This window comes from Zingiber officinale, chromosome 4A, assembly GCF_018446385.1.
Source record: "Zingiber officinale cultivar Zhangliang chromosome 4A, Zo_v1.1, whole genome shotgun sequence".
Classification (NCBI taxonomy): Eukaryota; Viridiplantae; Streptophyta; class Magnoliopsida; order Zingiberales; family Zingiberaceae; genus Zingiber; species Zingiber officinale.
In genome coordinates this window covers 137212571-137228214 of record NC_055992.1, presented here as the reverse complement: position 1 = coordinate 137228214, position 15644 = coordinate 137212571, and the positions used below count along the sequence as shown (strand labels likewise).

Below are 15644 nucleotides of genomic sequence, written 5' to 3'. Positions count from 1 at the left end.
TCAAAATTAATTAACTTAAAATTCTTTTTCAAAATTAATTAATGTAAAATTATGCTTCAAAAATTAATTATTTTAAAATTCTTTTTCAAAATTAATTAACTTAAATTATTTTTTTAAAATTAATTAACTTAAATTATTTTTTAAAATTAGTTAACTTAAAATTATTTTTTTCAAAATTTAATTAACTTAAATTATTTTTTCAAAATTAATTAACTTAAAATTATTTTTCTAAATTGATTAACTTAAAATTATTTTTCTAAATTCATTAACTTAAAATTATTTTTTCAAAATTAATTTATTTTAATTAAACATAATGTTTAAAAATTAACAAAAAAAAAAGGGACACGTAGGCGCCCAGCGGAGATGCCTCCCACACGAGGGAGGCGCCCTTACTCACGACGGGAAATTTCCCACCACCTTAACCAATGGCGCCTCGGATGGTCTCCGAGGCGCCTCTAATGTCCCAATGAAGGCGCCTTAAAAACCATATAAGGCGCCTCCAATCCGAGATTTCAAAAACGAACAGAAGCTTTTCTGTTCGTTCACGGTCCGTTTCTCTCCCGCGATTCCCTCTCCAAATCGTGTGATTCCTTCCCCTAAGGCGCCTTCAACCCTTTCCAACTCCTTCATCGCCCTACAATGCCTCCTAGGTATATTTTACATCTCCCTATTACCCTTATTTATAGTTATTCTGTATTTTTTTATATATATTGTCAAAAATAGGAAACATCGCATTGTTGATCCTACACCGGCTAGGGCCCCTTCTACGGACCCTAGATTCCCCTTGGAGCAGCATAGGATAGATTTTGTTAGGTTTACCTTTGAGTCCATTAAACCTAGATATGTTGGTAGGGCATTTTTTGCCTAATTTTGTCTCCTCGTAGTTCAGATGATAGACTACTATCACCTATGTAAACTGGTTGACTGCAACACCACAATGAATCAAGACTTGTGTGTCCAGTTCTATCACAACCTTGAAAAGGTTGATGATAGCACCTATTCCACCAGAGTTGGTGGAACTGACATTCAGTTCACTCCCTCCCTGCTTCGCACTAGCTTAGAGCTTAGGGTATCACGCCCCAGAGGAGTCTCTGTCCGAAGAAATTTCGGCAGCATCTCCCCTGTACGGCGGACAATCTGAAACTTTTCTACAAGCACTATATACCTCAGCCACATGCGACTGGAATAATAACAATAAAAGAAAACAAACACCACGCAGTTAATATCAAATTCAGCCTCTGGCTGACACAACCACGCAGTTAAAAATAAAGCAGCCTACTCGGCTGTACCACAAAACTGCTAGCCGGCTAGGCTTACACAACCAATAACAAATACAAAACACCACATAACAACATCAACCCTCCAAAAATAAAACCAGAGTACAGAGCTAAACAAACTGATACATAAAACAAACAAAACATACGTGAAACCGATAAGTCCTCTGATGTGACGTGGGGACCAGCAGACAGGATACTCCAAGCGACACCAAAACCAACCTGGTACCTGAAAAAAATAGTATCAACGGGGGTGAGTTCAACAACTCAGCGAATACCAATGGACATGAGTAGTAAGATATATCTAACAGCAACAAACATGGAATACAACTTCCTAATCATATATAGGGAATACGCAAAACTGAAAGGTAACTGAGGAAGCTGTACTCACCAGGAACTCCTATCCAGACAAAAAGGTCGTCAAACCGAAAGTGTCAATAATCCTGTATGCAGGTCAAAAGTATGTATCCAACCAAAATGCAGCAAACACAATCATAAAAATATAAATGCATCAATGCATATGATGCTAATGATGCGTCCTGGTCACCCCTGACCGGTCGATCATCTCACACACAAATGGTGAGACCGAGTGGGTAGGGTTGTGACAAGCGTGCACTCTGTCGTCACTACTCCGATGAGTGACCGAGTGGGCGGGATGTTGTCGAGTACTCCCGTCCTGTGACCCCAAATCATAAATGGGGAGCTCAATGCTCTCATCTCCTGACACGATGACGGGAGGTATCTCTACCACGCTGAGTCACCTGACCAACGGAGCCAAACAGAGTCCACCGTCTGCCGGCTACTATGCTGCTACACTAAATGCCAGCGGAGCCAAACAGAGCGGAACTGATTGCCGGCTACCTCGCTGGGTCATGTGACCAACGGAGCCAAACAGTAGAACCGCCACACACCTGCCTGATATACCACTAAACCATGAGTGGGGGTGTGTGCAGTACATGTAACTGGCGATGGGCTCAACCATAGTGGAGCCGACAATCGCACAGCATGCAATCATGATGCATGTCACTATGCATAACAAAAACTGATCAACACAACCATATCCATATATACAAAAGGGGTACTGTAAAAACGATGGTCACATACCAAAATCTATAGTACACAGGTCAGATAGAATATCAAAAACCTATGTCCTGAACATAATAAGTATGGAATAACCTGATCAGCATAGAAAAATCCATATATACATAATATGGGTACCACAGTATCAGTAGGTCAATCCATGGATCTAGGGCATACAGGTCCTCTATGGTATAGCAACCTAGATCCTAACATATCTCCTTCCATAACATGTGTACCAACAATATGCACATATCAAGAATCAAGGTCTAGGTACACGAATCATACATGATATACAAATAGAGGTACACAAGCCAGTCATGGCATAAAACCTAAGTATCAGACAATCTCGATACACATGACTGAAACCAAAAGTCCAGAACCTAGTCCTAACCTCAGTAAAACATGGTATGTCACTTATTCTAGAAACTAAGATATTCATGGTAATACAGTACTCATGGCAATAAATCACATGATATAAGTACGGATACGTCACAGGCGATAAACCTAACATGCTATGGATATCAAACAGTGACATACCAAAGACAAACATGTTCATTGCTTGTAGTTATAAAATACTATGCATATCCAAAGACATTATCATAAAAGATAAGTCAAGAGGTACCCGCCTTCATACGCAGGTCGTATCAACCGTCCTCAACAAGTCCAAGAGATCGCATCCAACTCAAATCCTACAAATACAGGGTATTCAATAAAACTAAGGATCTATGATCAACATATCAACTATTAATCCCTCTAATCTGATCCAACCCTTTCCTTCTCATCAATTTAATCCAAGAACACATAAACTAATGATCCACTTATCCAATCAAATTCACTACCATCAACTACTAAGCATCATGAATCAACCTCAAAACTTACCCGAATTCAAGTGGTTTGCTGATAGCTCACCATCAAAGGATGACTTAAGATCGGAAGGTTGGCCGAAGCCAAGGATCGTCCACGAAGAGCATAGCTAGAGCTGTAATGGCTAATAACACCTACAAAGATTCCAAAACAAGTCACTCTTTGAAATCCCTATTCCACATCAATTGACATTAAAACTGAATACCAACAATAACCTGTTCTCACCTCCTCTTCTTCTTCAACAGCTAGGAAGCCATGGATCGGCAGAGTCAACAACAAGCTGCCAACACAATGGTAGCCGGAACCAACCGAATACCCTTGCTCGGTCGACGATCCACTGGAGTAAAGGTAAGCCGACGCTAGGGCACTCCTCATAGGGTAACCAGTGACAGTGCTAGGGCATGAAGATCAGTCGTGATGATCGTCTCTGGCAGCACAGGGGGAAAGGAGAGTGTCGGCGGTAATGTTGCTCGGCTAAGGCACGGGATACTAGCCGGAGACCCGTGCTCGGGAGAGGAAGAGAAGGAGGGTTCGGCCGGCGGTGGCTCTCACGCGGAATGAAGAAAAGAAATGGAGAAGGAACCGTCGCGTGAGAGGAGAAGAAGACAGCGCTAGGGTAGAGAAGCGGCTCGGCCGGCGATGGCTCTAGGGCACACGGAAGGAGTGGCCGGAGAGGGCAGCGGCAGTGGCGTCGTCGACGTCGGCAGAGGAGAGGGTGGCAGTGGGTTTGCGGCACCGGTTGGGCGACGGCAGCGCCGTAGGGCATAGATCAGTGAGGAAAAAGGGGCGCGGGTTTGGGGAAAGAATCGAGCGGGTGAGGAGAGAAAATAAAGAAAAAGAAAAGAAAAAGGAAAAGGAAAAGAAAATAAAACTTTTCCTCATTAAAACAGGGTAGCCTAAACAGGCTTTCCCGGCTCCATTTTTATCCTCGTTAACTCGTCCGTACGAGCTCCGAAAAATTCCCGAAAAATCTCCAAAAATTCTGAAAAAATCCCTTATTAATATTCGCCTATTTTCGATATTTTACATAGGGAGTCTCTATGTACATTCTTATGTTACCCGAGTAGGGATCTACCATTCGGTGATCCTTATTCCCATATTACCTTGGACGACATCTACATGCATTTTTTGGGGGAGGAGAGACCCTTTGGCCTGACTGAGTTCAGGTCTACTCTTCTTCGAGTTAAGGACTATGTTATGTACAGAGTCCTGACAGCATGCATCCTGCCCATCACATCTCGAGACGTATCGAAGATGTGATCATCCCACTCATTCTTTTTGTACGCTCTTAGTCAGGCCCTAGATATAGACATTGCACTGCATATGTTTCATAACATCATTCAGGCATCTAGTACAGTCACGTCTGGAGTGATCCATATGCCCTACTGCCATATCCTGACCCAGATTTTCTCCACCTCTAGGATAGACACTACCAGAGGGACACTCATCCCACTTACCATATATGATGAGTTAGGTCAGTGTAGTCTTAGATTAGCGGGTGTTGAGGTCACTGCCGAGGGGATTCTGGCCTGGAAGGGCCGTCCATCGCCAGTCGTTGCTCCTGGTGCTCCAGAGGCCGAGGACGTACCAGGTGAGGGTGAGGAGTGACCCAACTTCTTGGCAGAGGAGTTTTTCCCAGATCCTTCCACCTCTGCCGGACCCTCCACATCAGCCGGGCCTTCGACTTCGACACCTCCTTCCGTCGAGGACAGACTCGCTCGACTCGAGATCCAGTCTATTCACACGCGACGGGCTGTGCTAGATAGCCATCGCTTCCTTCGATCTTTTCGATCCGAGATAGTTGCAGGGTTCGCGTCTCTCCGAGGTGAGATACAGCGCCAGGGACAACCTCAATCTGCACCCGAGCAGCCTCTTGTACCACCTCCAGCTGACGACCCTCCAGCTGATGATCCTGCTTTGACACTATCACTTGATGTATCTTGGACAGACACCTATTTGTCTTCTCTGATTGTACTATGATTTGGTTGACCTCTACTTATTTATGTTTATGAGTTTTAGTTGTTTACAATCTGCACTTAGAAGGCAAATAGGAATGTGTTGGGTAGAATAGTTTTTGATTTTCAAATCACTTTCCTACCGTTTTTAAAATCATCTTATGTTTTAAAAATTCTAGGAAAATATTATTTTTAAAATTCTAATTTTACTAGATTTTCAAAATATAGAATTAGCTTAGGCTCTACCCTAGAAATCATGCTCCCCTAGAATTCAGCCAGCGCATCTCACAAACACCTAGGCTTACCTTGCTTGTGTTTGAAAAACATAGAACGACGTGAGATGCATAGGATATAGCCTGGACTCAAGAATGCTTATATCTATGCATCAATATGAGTCTGGGCGTTAAACACCTAGTTAACAGTAATCAAGTCAAGTCTTCCAGTACTAGTCAAATCTAACTGGATCTATTGACTTATCTTGACTAACCAAGTGAATGCTATTGCTCTCTAGGTAATCAACTAGTAGCTAAATGGTTAGACATGTGGCCGCGAACCTACATGCCTGATTTTTAAACCTTTTGAGATCACTCAGGCATGAACATTAAGACTCTGATACCTTACTTAAAGAGAAATTAGCTAATTTACAATCAATCTCACTTAACTCATGCTTGGACAATAAGGATTTAAGCTCCTCCCTTGCCCTCAAAAGCTTTAAATTATTTTTTTTTAAAAAAAATTCTTTCAAATTTAGCTGAGTTTTCAAAACTTTAAATTTTCAAAAGTCATTTTTTTCTGTACTTTTTAGACTAAGCTTTCAAAAGTCTGGCCATTTTAAAAGCTAAGTATTTTGAAAATTTAACTAAGTAATTTTTAAAGTCAATTTTTTTTAAAAAAATTACTCTTTAGACCTTAATTTCACTTATCTAAAGAATATTAATTATAAAAAAACTAAGTGTTACCAAAATATTTTGTCCCTTGTCAAAAGCCTAAGGTTTCAAATCTTCACTAAATTGCTTAAAACTAAAGTTGCTTTTTCTATACTACAAAAGAAAATTCTTTCTCTAGCAAAATTAATTGATAAAGTATTAGAAAACTAAGTTCGAGCTCAAACTATTTTACTTAGCAATTTGATTTACAGATTACATACTTACCTTTTTCCTCTTGCCTTTTTCCTAAAATCTTTGTGGAAAATTAAGATTTTTTCAAAAGTGTTCAATATTTTTGATAAATGACAAAGGGGGAGAGTAGAGAAATTCAAGAATTCAAAAGAAAAATTTTATTGAGAATGCCTTTATTAAGGGGGAGCCTAACAAAGTTTAAGTAAAGTTTAAGTTTTAGCTTAGCCATGCGTGCATTCATAATTTGTTAAGCTTGTTTACTTAAACTTTATGCATCTATCTTACTTAGCTTTGAATTTCAATTGCCATAATCAAAAAGGGGGAGATTGTTGGTGCGGGAAGCATCCGACGATCGATCGTTGTTTTGATAATGGCAAAGGAATTCAAAGTTAAGTTGTTATGTGATCTAATGCACTTAACTGAGTGTTTCAGGAAAGTCCCAACTGCGGTTAGGCAGGTGGAAAACCCTAGGGGGTGGTAACCCTAGGTCATAGGGGGGGGGGTAACCCTATGCGGAAAGTCTTGGCGGGTCGGGAGCTTCAGGCAAAAGTCCTAGGGGGTAACCCTAGGTGGAAAGTCCTTGTGTCGCGAACCAGGTGAAAGACTGGACCAGCAGAGAAGCGGAAGTCCAGCAGAAAGTCCGGAAGCTACGAACGCTAAGCAAAAGTCCAGTCGATCTGGAGGATCGCACTGCATCAGGTAAATCTCCTGAGTGGAGTAGATGAGGATGTGTTCCCCGTAGAGGGAACAGTAGGCATCAGGTCGACCTAGGGTTTCCGGTTGGAAATCCGAAGTCAGATCCGGACAATCTGACGACTATCAAGTATATCTATCATATTGTTTTCTGTGCTAACTTTGTTTTGCAGGGTTTGTGTTTGAGACTAACATAATTTGCAGGAATAAAGGAGCAATTTAGACCTCGGATGAACAGTGTCCGAGGCGCCTTCATGGGGCTTGGAGGCGCCTCGGGTGCTAGCCGAAGCCAGCTGTCCAGAGACGCTGGAGGCGCCTCGGAGGACACTGGAGGCGCCTTGGACCAGGCGTTGGAGGCGCCTTGGAGCAGCTTGGAGGAGCCTTCAGTGGGATAAGGTGCGACCAGATCAGAGCTGATCCACGCGTGCGACTCGGCGGCCTGGAGGCGCCTTGGATAGGCTTGGAGGCGCCTTCAGTGGGATAAGGTGCGACCAGATCAGAGCTGATCCACGCGTGCGACTCGGCGGCCTGGAGGCGCCTTGGATAGGCTTGGAGGCGCCTCCAACACTGTTTAAAAGGGGGGTTCGAGGCAGAGGCTCAAGATATCATCTTCCAAGCGATCAAGCTACAACGCGCTGCCTCAAAAACACCCTGAAGTGCTGCTACAAGTTTCTGACGACCCAGAGCTCCGCGATTCTAAGATTCTATCGTTGGTATAAGTTTACTTTAATTTTCACTTATTGTAATTCTCAGTTGTACAAACTTTTGTGCGATATAATTGTTACCCATAGTAAGCGATCAACGATCGCGGGCCTTGGAGTAGGAGTCGCCCTAGGCTCCGAACTAAGTAAATCTTGGTGTGTTTTTGTGTGTGTGTCTTCTTTATTTTATTCTGCTGCTTTATTACTCGAACGATTTACGAACGTCTTTACGAATTCGAAAATAGTGAAAGCCACGAGCGCTATTCACTCCCCCCCCTCTAGCGCTTTCGATCCAACAGAGTAAAAAGCAAAATATTATTTCTAGATCTTCCATAGAAGCTGAGTATCATGTCATGACCTCAACTATTTGTGAGATAGTCAACCAACTCCGTTATATTGTGATAATCAGAGTACTATTTAAATTACGCGCAATTCAATTTTTCATGAGCGGACAAAACATATTGAAATTGATTGTCACATTACTTGTCACCATCTTTAGATTGACATAATCACATTGCCTTTTGTTTCTTCAAAACTATAGATTGCTGATATGTTTATCAAGGCTCATTCCGTTTTGCGCTTTCGATTTTTATCTGACAAACTCTTATGCTTCTGACTGTAGCATTGTGAGTTTGAGGGGATGTTAGATTATATAATTTATATTATATAATATATTAGAATTATTTGATTATAGCCGTGAGGGTAATTTAATTTTTTACCTTTTCAGTTTAGGATTTAGATTTTTTTTCTTATAATTAACTATATAAAAATCTTATACTCTTTATTTCTCAATTAATTTTGGATTCAATAATATGATTAATTTTTTTTTCTCTTAATTTCTACATTTCTACATGTACGATTTTTTATTTTTTACAAAAATATTGCTCAAATTTTCCTAGGGCATGGTGGGATAACAAGCGGCAAGGCGAGATTCTCACGTAGAGCAGTTTTTTGAACGCCCATGATGCTTGAATTATTGGTGACGTTGGGCTGTCGGGCAAGAGCCATTTGTGCTTCCCTAGTGGGCGGTTCATCAGGCTGGATCATTTACTTCTGGGATTAATCAAATCGCAAGAGCATATCTGTATTTCTAAAAAAAAAAAAATGTTGTTCAAATTTTCATTTGGCCTCTTTTCATAAGGGCTCTGATCAGTCTCCTCGGGACGGTGTGATGGTTAAGACATGGGGTGTTATCACATGAGGTCTTGGGATCGAAATTCGGCGTGACCGAGCATAACCTCCCCCATGTCTTGGCCATTTGCACTAATGGCTAGTAGCCACTCGTGATTTATCTCCTCCGTGTTGGCCTAGGGACGAGTTAATTACTTTGTTCTCAGGAATCATACATCAAACGAACTATTCGATCATTTAAAAATGGTAAATGGTAAAATCGCTTCATAGTTGTTGCAGCTCCATCAAGCCTGGATCTGAGACAATTGTAGTTGGCGTAGAGCATTAATTTTTTGCCGCAAAGTTGCCATCGTTGGTGTTGAATCAATCTTGGCATCATAGTTGTAGGGATCCTTGGTGTAGAACAGATACTCTTGGCCGGAATATGTTTGGACTTTGACATTGGGAATTTGCTCGATGATGTCCCAATTCTCATTGCCCTCCAAGCAGCTCTTCAGCAGTTGCCGATTGCAGCGCATCTCAAACTTCTTCAAACTCCTGTGAGTGCTTGCTGTGTTGTTATGCTGCTCGATCAAGCCCCGCAACCACAGCGGGAGCTGCTCCATTTCCTCTGAACATACCAAGTCCAAATGTTGCAGCTTGCCGAGATTCTCCACGCACTCCAAGTTGGGACAGTCATTCACCTCAAGATATCTTAATGACGGGATGTTGGATATCTTCTTCAACCCTATGCCATTTGTGACCTCGAGCCTGTAAGCCAAGGTGATGTTGTTAATCTCACCTAACTCGTATGTTTGAAGCAGGCCCAGTTCGTTGAGGTTGGTGGCTCGGTGGAGTCCGTCAGGAAGAGCTCTTAGCTTTGGGCAGTTGATAATAGCACAAGCCCTGAGACTTGGAAACAACTTCACTGCAAGAGGTGCTCCATTGAATGTCCACTCCTCCCATCCGGGCATGTCTTCGAATTGGAGCACTTCGAGTTTGGGAAATGCAGAGCTTCTCGATCCGAGAAATTGAGACCCAATGGCTGTTATGGAGCTGGCCCTTTCAATATTGAGGTACTTGAGCTGAGGCAGTGTGCCGAAGGGAGGGAGCTCCGTGCAGCATGGCAAACCAAGAAGCTTCAAGTACGTCAAGTTTGGAAAAGATTCAGCCAAGGAAGAGGATGTCATCCAGCTCGGGAACTGTCGGCCAGGGTACTGACGGAAGAGAATGTTGAATATGGTTGATGAAGGCTGAGTCATTTCATTGCATATCCTCTCAGCCTTGCTGATTTGCTCCTCACTCCATACCTTTTCTTCATTCTCGGTCTCCTCATTTTCAACTTCTGATCCCGTGCTTGTATCTCCTGCCTCCTCACTTTCATTTCCTTGTCCATAGCCATCATCCTTGCCATCACCCATGTCATTGTTTCCATCTTCATCATACGTGCCATCACCATCTGCTTCTTCATTGGCTTTAGCATCGTCGCCTCTACCATTATCAACTTCCTCCTCCTCATCTGGTTGCATCCAACTGAGACTAAGCTGCTTAAGAAAAGGCTTGTTTGCAAGCGCAGAGGCTCCTCCTTCTGCCCTCTCAAGCCTATCAATGGTTATGCTCCTCAACTTGGAGAGATTTTTCAGCTCCTCTAAATCACAACCTTTTTCAGAGGTTGAGTTATTTTGTCCGACCATAAATCCATGAAGGCTATATAAGATTTCCAGTATCCCAATTCCCTTGGGCACATAAGTGAGCAGTGGGCAACAACTTATGTCAAGCCGTCTTAGATTATGCAACTTGGCGATGGACTCAGGAAGTCTTTCCAAGTACATACACACTGAGATATCGAGACTCTGAAGGTTTACAAGGTTTCCGATAGATGTTGGAATCTCACATATATTTGTTCCATCGAGATCAAGATATCTTAAATGCAACAAATCTCCAATGCAATCTGGAATCTTTTCAATTGATGTTTTTGTGAGATCCAGAACTCGCAAACAGGGTAATGCTTGCAGTACACTATCTTCGATCGTCTTGGTTTTAGGGGAGTCGATGAGAATTAGAGTTCTCAAACAAGCTTGTCTTAGAATTTCAGCTGGTAACACTAGCTTAGGCCCCATACAAGAGATTGACAGCCGCCGAATTTTTATGGTATCATCTACTTTGAATTCTCTACCATGTCGATATAAAATCCCTTCTTCTCTCATTAAATTTGCACTGAGAGATCGGAAGTGATCGTGCATAGAGAAGAAACTCTTGGACAAATCAAAACTTGCATCAGCCTCCAAGAGATTCCTACAAATTAGCTCCCTATACATCTCCTCCCCTATTTCTTCCATTGTTCTTTGATTTTCAATTGGAAGATCCCTCCTCAACTGATCTTGTTCATCCATAATAAGGCCTTCGGCGACCCAAGACTGAACAATCTCTTTAGAATACATATCTTTTTGAGGGTACAAAGAGCAATAGAGAAAACATTGTTTTAAACTAGATGGTAAGTCTTCATAGCTCAAATATAAAGGCCTCAGTTCTTCCTTAATTTGATTCATGTTCCATGCATCACTTTGGAGAATTTCCACCCATTTTGCTTTGTTTTGTTGGTATAGAACCCCTGCAATAGCTTTAATTGCAAGAGGCAAACCATCACATTTATTGACAAGTTTAATTCCTATTTCTTCAAAACTCGATATCTCATCTTCATCTCCTTCACTTTCAAACACTAAATGTTTAAGCAAATTCCAACCACTTTCTTCATCCATTTTTTCAACTGGGTGGATATATGTAGGCTTCATTAGTTTTACAATATTTTCTTTTCTAGTGGTAACCAAGACGGTACAACTTGAGGCACATTTCATTATAGGTTTTCTCAAGAAATCTACCCACACAGATGAATTCCATACATCATCTAACACAATGAAAGTATTCTGTGTAAGAACTGACACCAGTATATTTTCTAATTCTGCTTTACTTTTTCCTTCAAGGTTTTCTCCTTTGGTTTCACTTCCTTCTCCAAACTTAATCAACTTTTTTAGTAAATCAGATTCCATATAATTTTTAGAAATATACAACCATTTTCTATTTGGAAAATAATCTTTGATCCTTTCATCCTCAAATATTTTACTTGCTAGAGTGCTCTTTCCAATTCCCCCTGTTCCCACAACTCCAAAAACATGACACTTGTTTGGATTATTCTTAAGTATCCAATCAATTAGTGTCTCAATAGCAGTTTCTATTTGTGTTCCTATGACATCTCCTTCAATTTGTAGGTGGGATGTCTCATATGTGATCACTCTATTAACATATTCAACTGGTTCTTTTGTTACCCAATCCAAATTATTTTTTATGAATGTATCATTTTTAAGATCTTCTAACTTACTATTCAATGCTATAATTTGGTTAGCAATATCATGGCGATATTTAAGACACTGGAAGCATGAAAAGAGATAATTGAAAGGGATGCTTACAGTCGATGAACTCGACAAGGCTTGGGATTTCAATAACTTCCCCCCTTCAATCATACAGAGATCAATAACATCATCAGCATCATACATGATGTCCTTCAACTTCCTTACCCATAAATCAATTTCATCATTCCCGTGCCTCTTTCGCTCTACCTGGTGGAGATATCCATTGATTGCTCCCAATCTTTCTTGAAGGGTTTTAATCTCCTTATTAACACCGAGCACCTTAAAGATCTCTGTCTCCATCATGTTGGTTGTTGCTGTTATGAATTTTGAGACAAAGAAATCTAAGACCATTGCCATTATTGGTAGAAGGGAGAGGAAAAGGCTCACAAGTTGTGGGGTGTTATCTTGGTTTTGCATGGAGAAAATGCTAGTGCCATAACGACTATATATAAGGCTCCACACAATTAGAAAATTGACATTAATTTTCTATTTAAAAATTATACATTTGCAGTTGTTATGAATTCATTGGTGATGTTATGGATGTTGACATAATGAAATATAAATGAAATTTCAACTTTAATGTCAATTTGCTTCGTTAAATATTATTTAGCTTTTGAACTGACAAACTTAAAAGTTTAAATATATCCATGTAAGTGATTAAATTAATCATTAAGATAAACATCAATAATAAATGAATAGTAGTTGAAATGCATGTTAAAGAAAATTCTACAATGTAAGACAATGCACCGTCTTCTTTTATTAATTTATTCTTTCATTTTTTATGGATGAAATAACTAGATAACTTTAGTAAGTATGGGCTTTTGCACGTTAACAGCTCATCAAAGGTTGTACTCACACATAATTATGAGCTAAAATGGAGACGACTTAAATTAAAATTGACTTGTTCGTACAGTCATATTAATGTAGAGTTTTTGTCACTTTCCATTGTGCAACTAGGTCATGTATCCATCCATATGATACTTTATCCACTCAATATACAATCCACTTGCTCAATTATTGGATATTTAGATTTTTAATGAAGAGTAGTTGAAATACATGTTAAAGAAACAATAAAATTGTACAACCATAATTTTGAAGTCTACTAATCAGGCTGTGATTGATTGGACATTAAGATAATTCTAATTTTATTATTTATTATTGTGTAGTTTGTCTTGCATGAAGCAAAGTGATTCGAGAATTTTGTATTTTTTTATTTATAAATTAATAATGCTATATGATTTGTCATATTTGTGAGTATTTTTAATGTTACTTGATTTGTTTGTCAGTATATATTTTTAATTAGGGATAATAATTTAATTTGGATCGATAAGGATGTCTATCAAACCATATCAAATTGTAATAATGATTTGAGAAATTGTAATGATTTGAGAAATTGTAATGATTTGAGAAATTGTAATGATTTTAATTATTGATCAAATTGGAACGCTTACAAGAATTGATAAACTCTACCAATAGCTCTACTTACATGTCTCACATAATCTTATATTCTCTTCTTCTCTTCATACTCGAATGGTTATGAATGACATCGCTCATCCCTATTTATATGAGAGAGCAGTGAGAAGATTATTTTCTTTATAATATTTTAGAGATTAGATAATTTCAATATCTATTGTAGATCTTTCTTTTGTCAATTAGGATTACTTATATGGTTTTAAGATGCCAAATATTCTTATAAGGCATTCTAAAGAATCTTATACAACTCTAAAAGGTTGTGGAAAACGCTAGATCATATCGTTGCATGAGTTGGTGATGATTCTAATGCTTCCCCTCAATATCGACTTTGGTTCTTAATATAATCTTTCTTTATATCTTTCTATCTTGCCATCAAATTGACTCTTTACTTTCTAAACTCCCTTGCAAAGATATAGACTTTGTTGAGTTTGGTATTTTAATTCAAACTATTTTTTGATTTAGTTGTTATTTTGGTAATGCATGTGTGTATGTATTTAATCCCACATTGCTAAGCAAAGAAGGTTGGAAAACCTTATATATGGAGCCCTTCTATCCTGGCTTAGCAAAGTAAAGGGGGGCTACACACGCTTCTATCCTTGTATTTACTTGGGCCTCGCGACGCACGCTTTGGAGTACACTTCCTCTGTTCCTTCTTAACTCAACAGAGTGCGGTGTTCTTTCTTTCTTCCCTCTCTTCCCCTGTTCTGAGGTTTGGTTCTGCAATCTGAGGTTGAGTGCGGCGTTTGTTTTGGAGTGTACCTACGGACGTCGCGAGTGGTTGTCGGATCTTGGGAGAATTTTGCCAGAGAGCCTCTGCACCATGACAATAAATTCTCTAAACACAGTCGACACGCCGGCGTTTCAACCAGAGATACACGATTTCTCAACCTTACTCTTTTCATTTACAAATTTATTGCATGCTTGCTATTTTGGTGCAAATAAATTACTGTGTTAACGTAATCAGATTACAACAAACTTCACATCCTTTGGCCTTGGAACTAAGCCCCAAGTTTGATTACACTTCAGAGCTGAAGCCTTTATCTCCCCCATTGCTTTTCACCATTTAATGTTTTGTGAAACTCGATTTAATGTTTTGTGTTGGAATACCTAGAACAAGCATGCGAGAAGGATAATACGAAAAGTGAGACGACAAGCTTAGTTTATCCAAGGGATGAGAAACTTAGTAGAGGAGTACCCTAGCGGACATTGGCATAGTGCACTGGGCTCCAACCCAATGCAGCATGACAAGTTTTCGGTTAATATATTGAGCTCAAATTCAAAAAATTAAGATAGCCCAGCTCAGTTAAAAACAATCCAATCAATCATAAGCCAAGACATTGTTTCAATTAATGGAAGAAAAAGAGGCTTTCTTTTGTTTGCCGTTCAATGCATCAAGAAGCAGGAGAGCAACAGACAGACAGCACAGTCTCAGAACATTAATAGCCAATAGGGGCGGATGATTAGGGATTTAGGGTTCAATCCCAGCTCCTCCAACACTGATAGGTCTGTCGCCGACCGGGATGTGTGTGATAAATCTGTAAGTGTACGGAGATGTCGTCAAGTAATAAAGATATCGAACCCACAAGAATTTGTGATTGAGTACTAGCTTATTAACTAAATTTAATTGTATAGACTAACAACTGGTATAGTGTCAAGAACAAGAAATCAAAAGACTAGAACGAAGAGAAAAGAAATAGAAAAGGTTTGATTAAGAAGACAGTAGAAAGGCAGAGTAAATCGAAAGATATCGATTGGTGAAAGTAATTCTAGGACTTCGATTTCCCCACTATATTAATAAACACTTGATCTATGTTTAGTTTCCTATCCTCAATATTGGTTCATGTAGGTAGATTGTCCTATGTATCTGATGTAAACTTTTAGAATTACATCGGCGTATAAATTCTAATTCATCGCCTACTTTCGGAATAGTTGAAATTAGCAATCGCTTCCTTAAGGAGACATTGTCACT

The 15644-nt window shown here is 39.8% G+C and overlaps 1 protein-coding gene across 1 annotated transcript; it reads right to left on the bottom strand.

Moving 5' to 3' along the window:
* Nucleotides 1-8789: 8789 nt before the first annotated feature.
* LOC121971400 (putative disease resistance protein RGA3) lies at nucleotides 8790-12617 on the bottom strand. Its single transcript, XM_042522652.1, has one exon. It carries the CDS (start codon nucleotides 12557-12559, stop codon nucleotides 9101-9103), a length of 3459 nt encoding a protein of 1152 aa, XP_042378586.1. The 5' UTR covers nucleotides 12560-12617; the 3' UTR covers nucleotides 8790-9100.
* Between the last annotated feature and the right edge of the window lie 3027 nt (nucleotides 12618-15644).

What these genes read in the sequence shown, in the direction of transcription:
- LOC121971400 (XM_042522652.1), bottom strand. Translation starts at nt 12,559, where the DNA reads ATGGCAATGGTCTTAGATTTCTTTGTCTCAAAATTCATAACAGCAACA.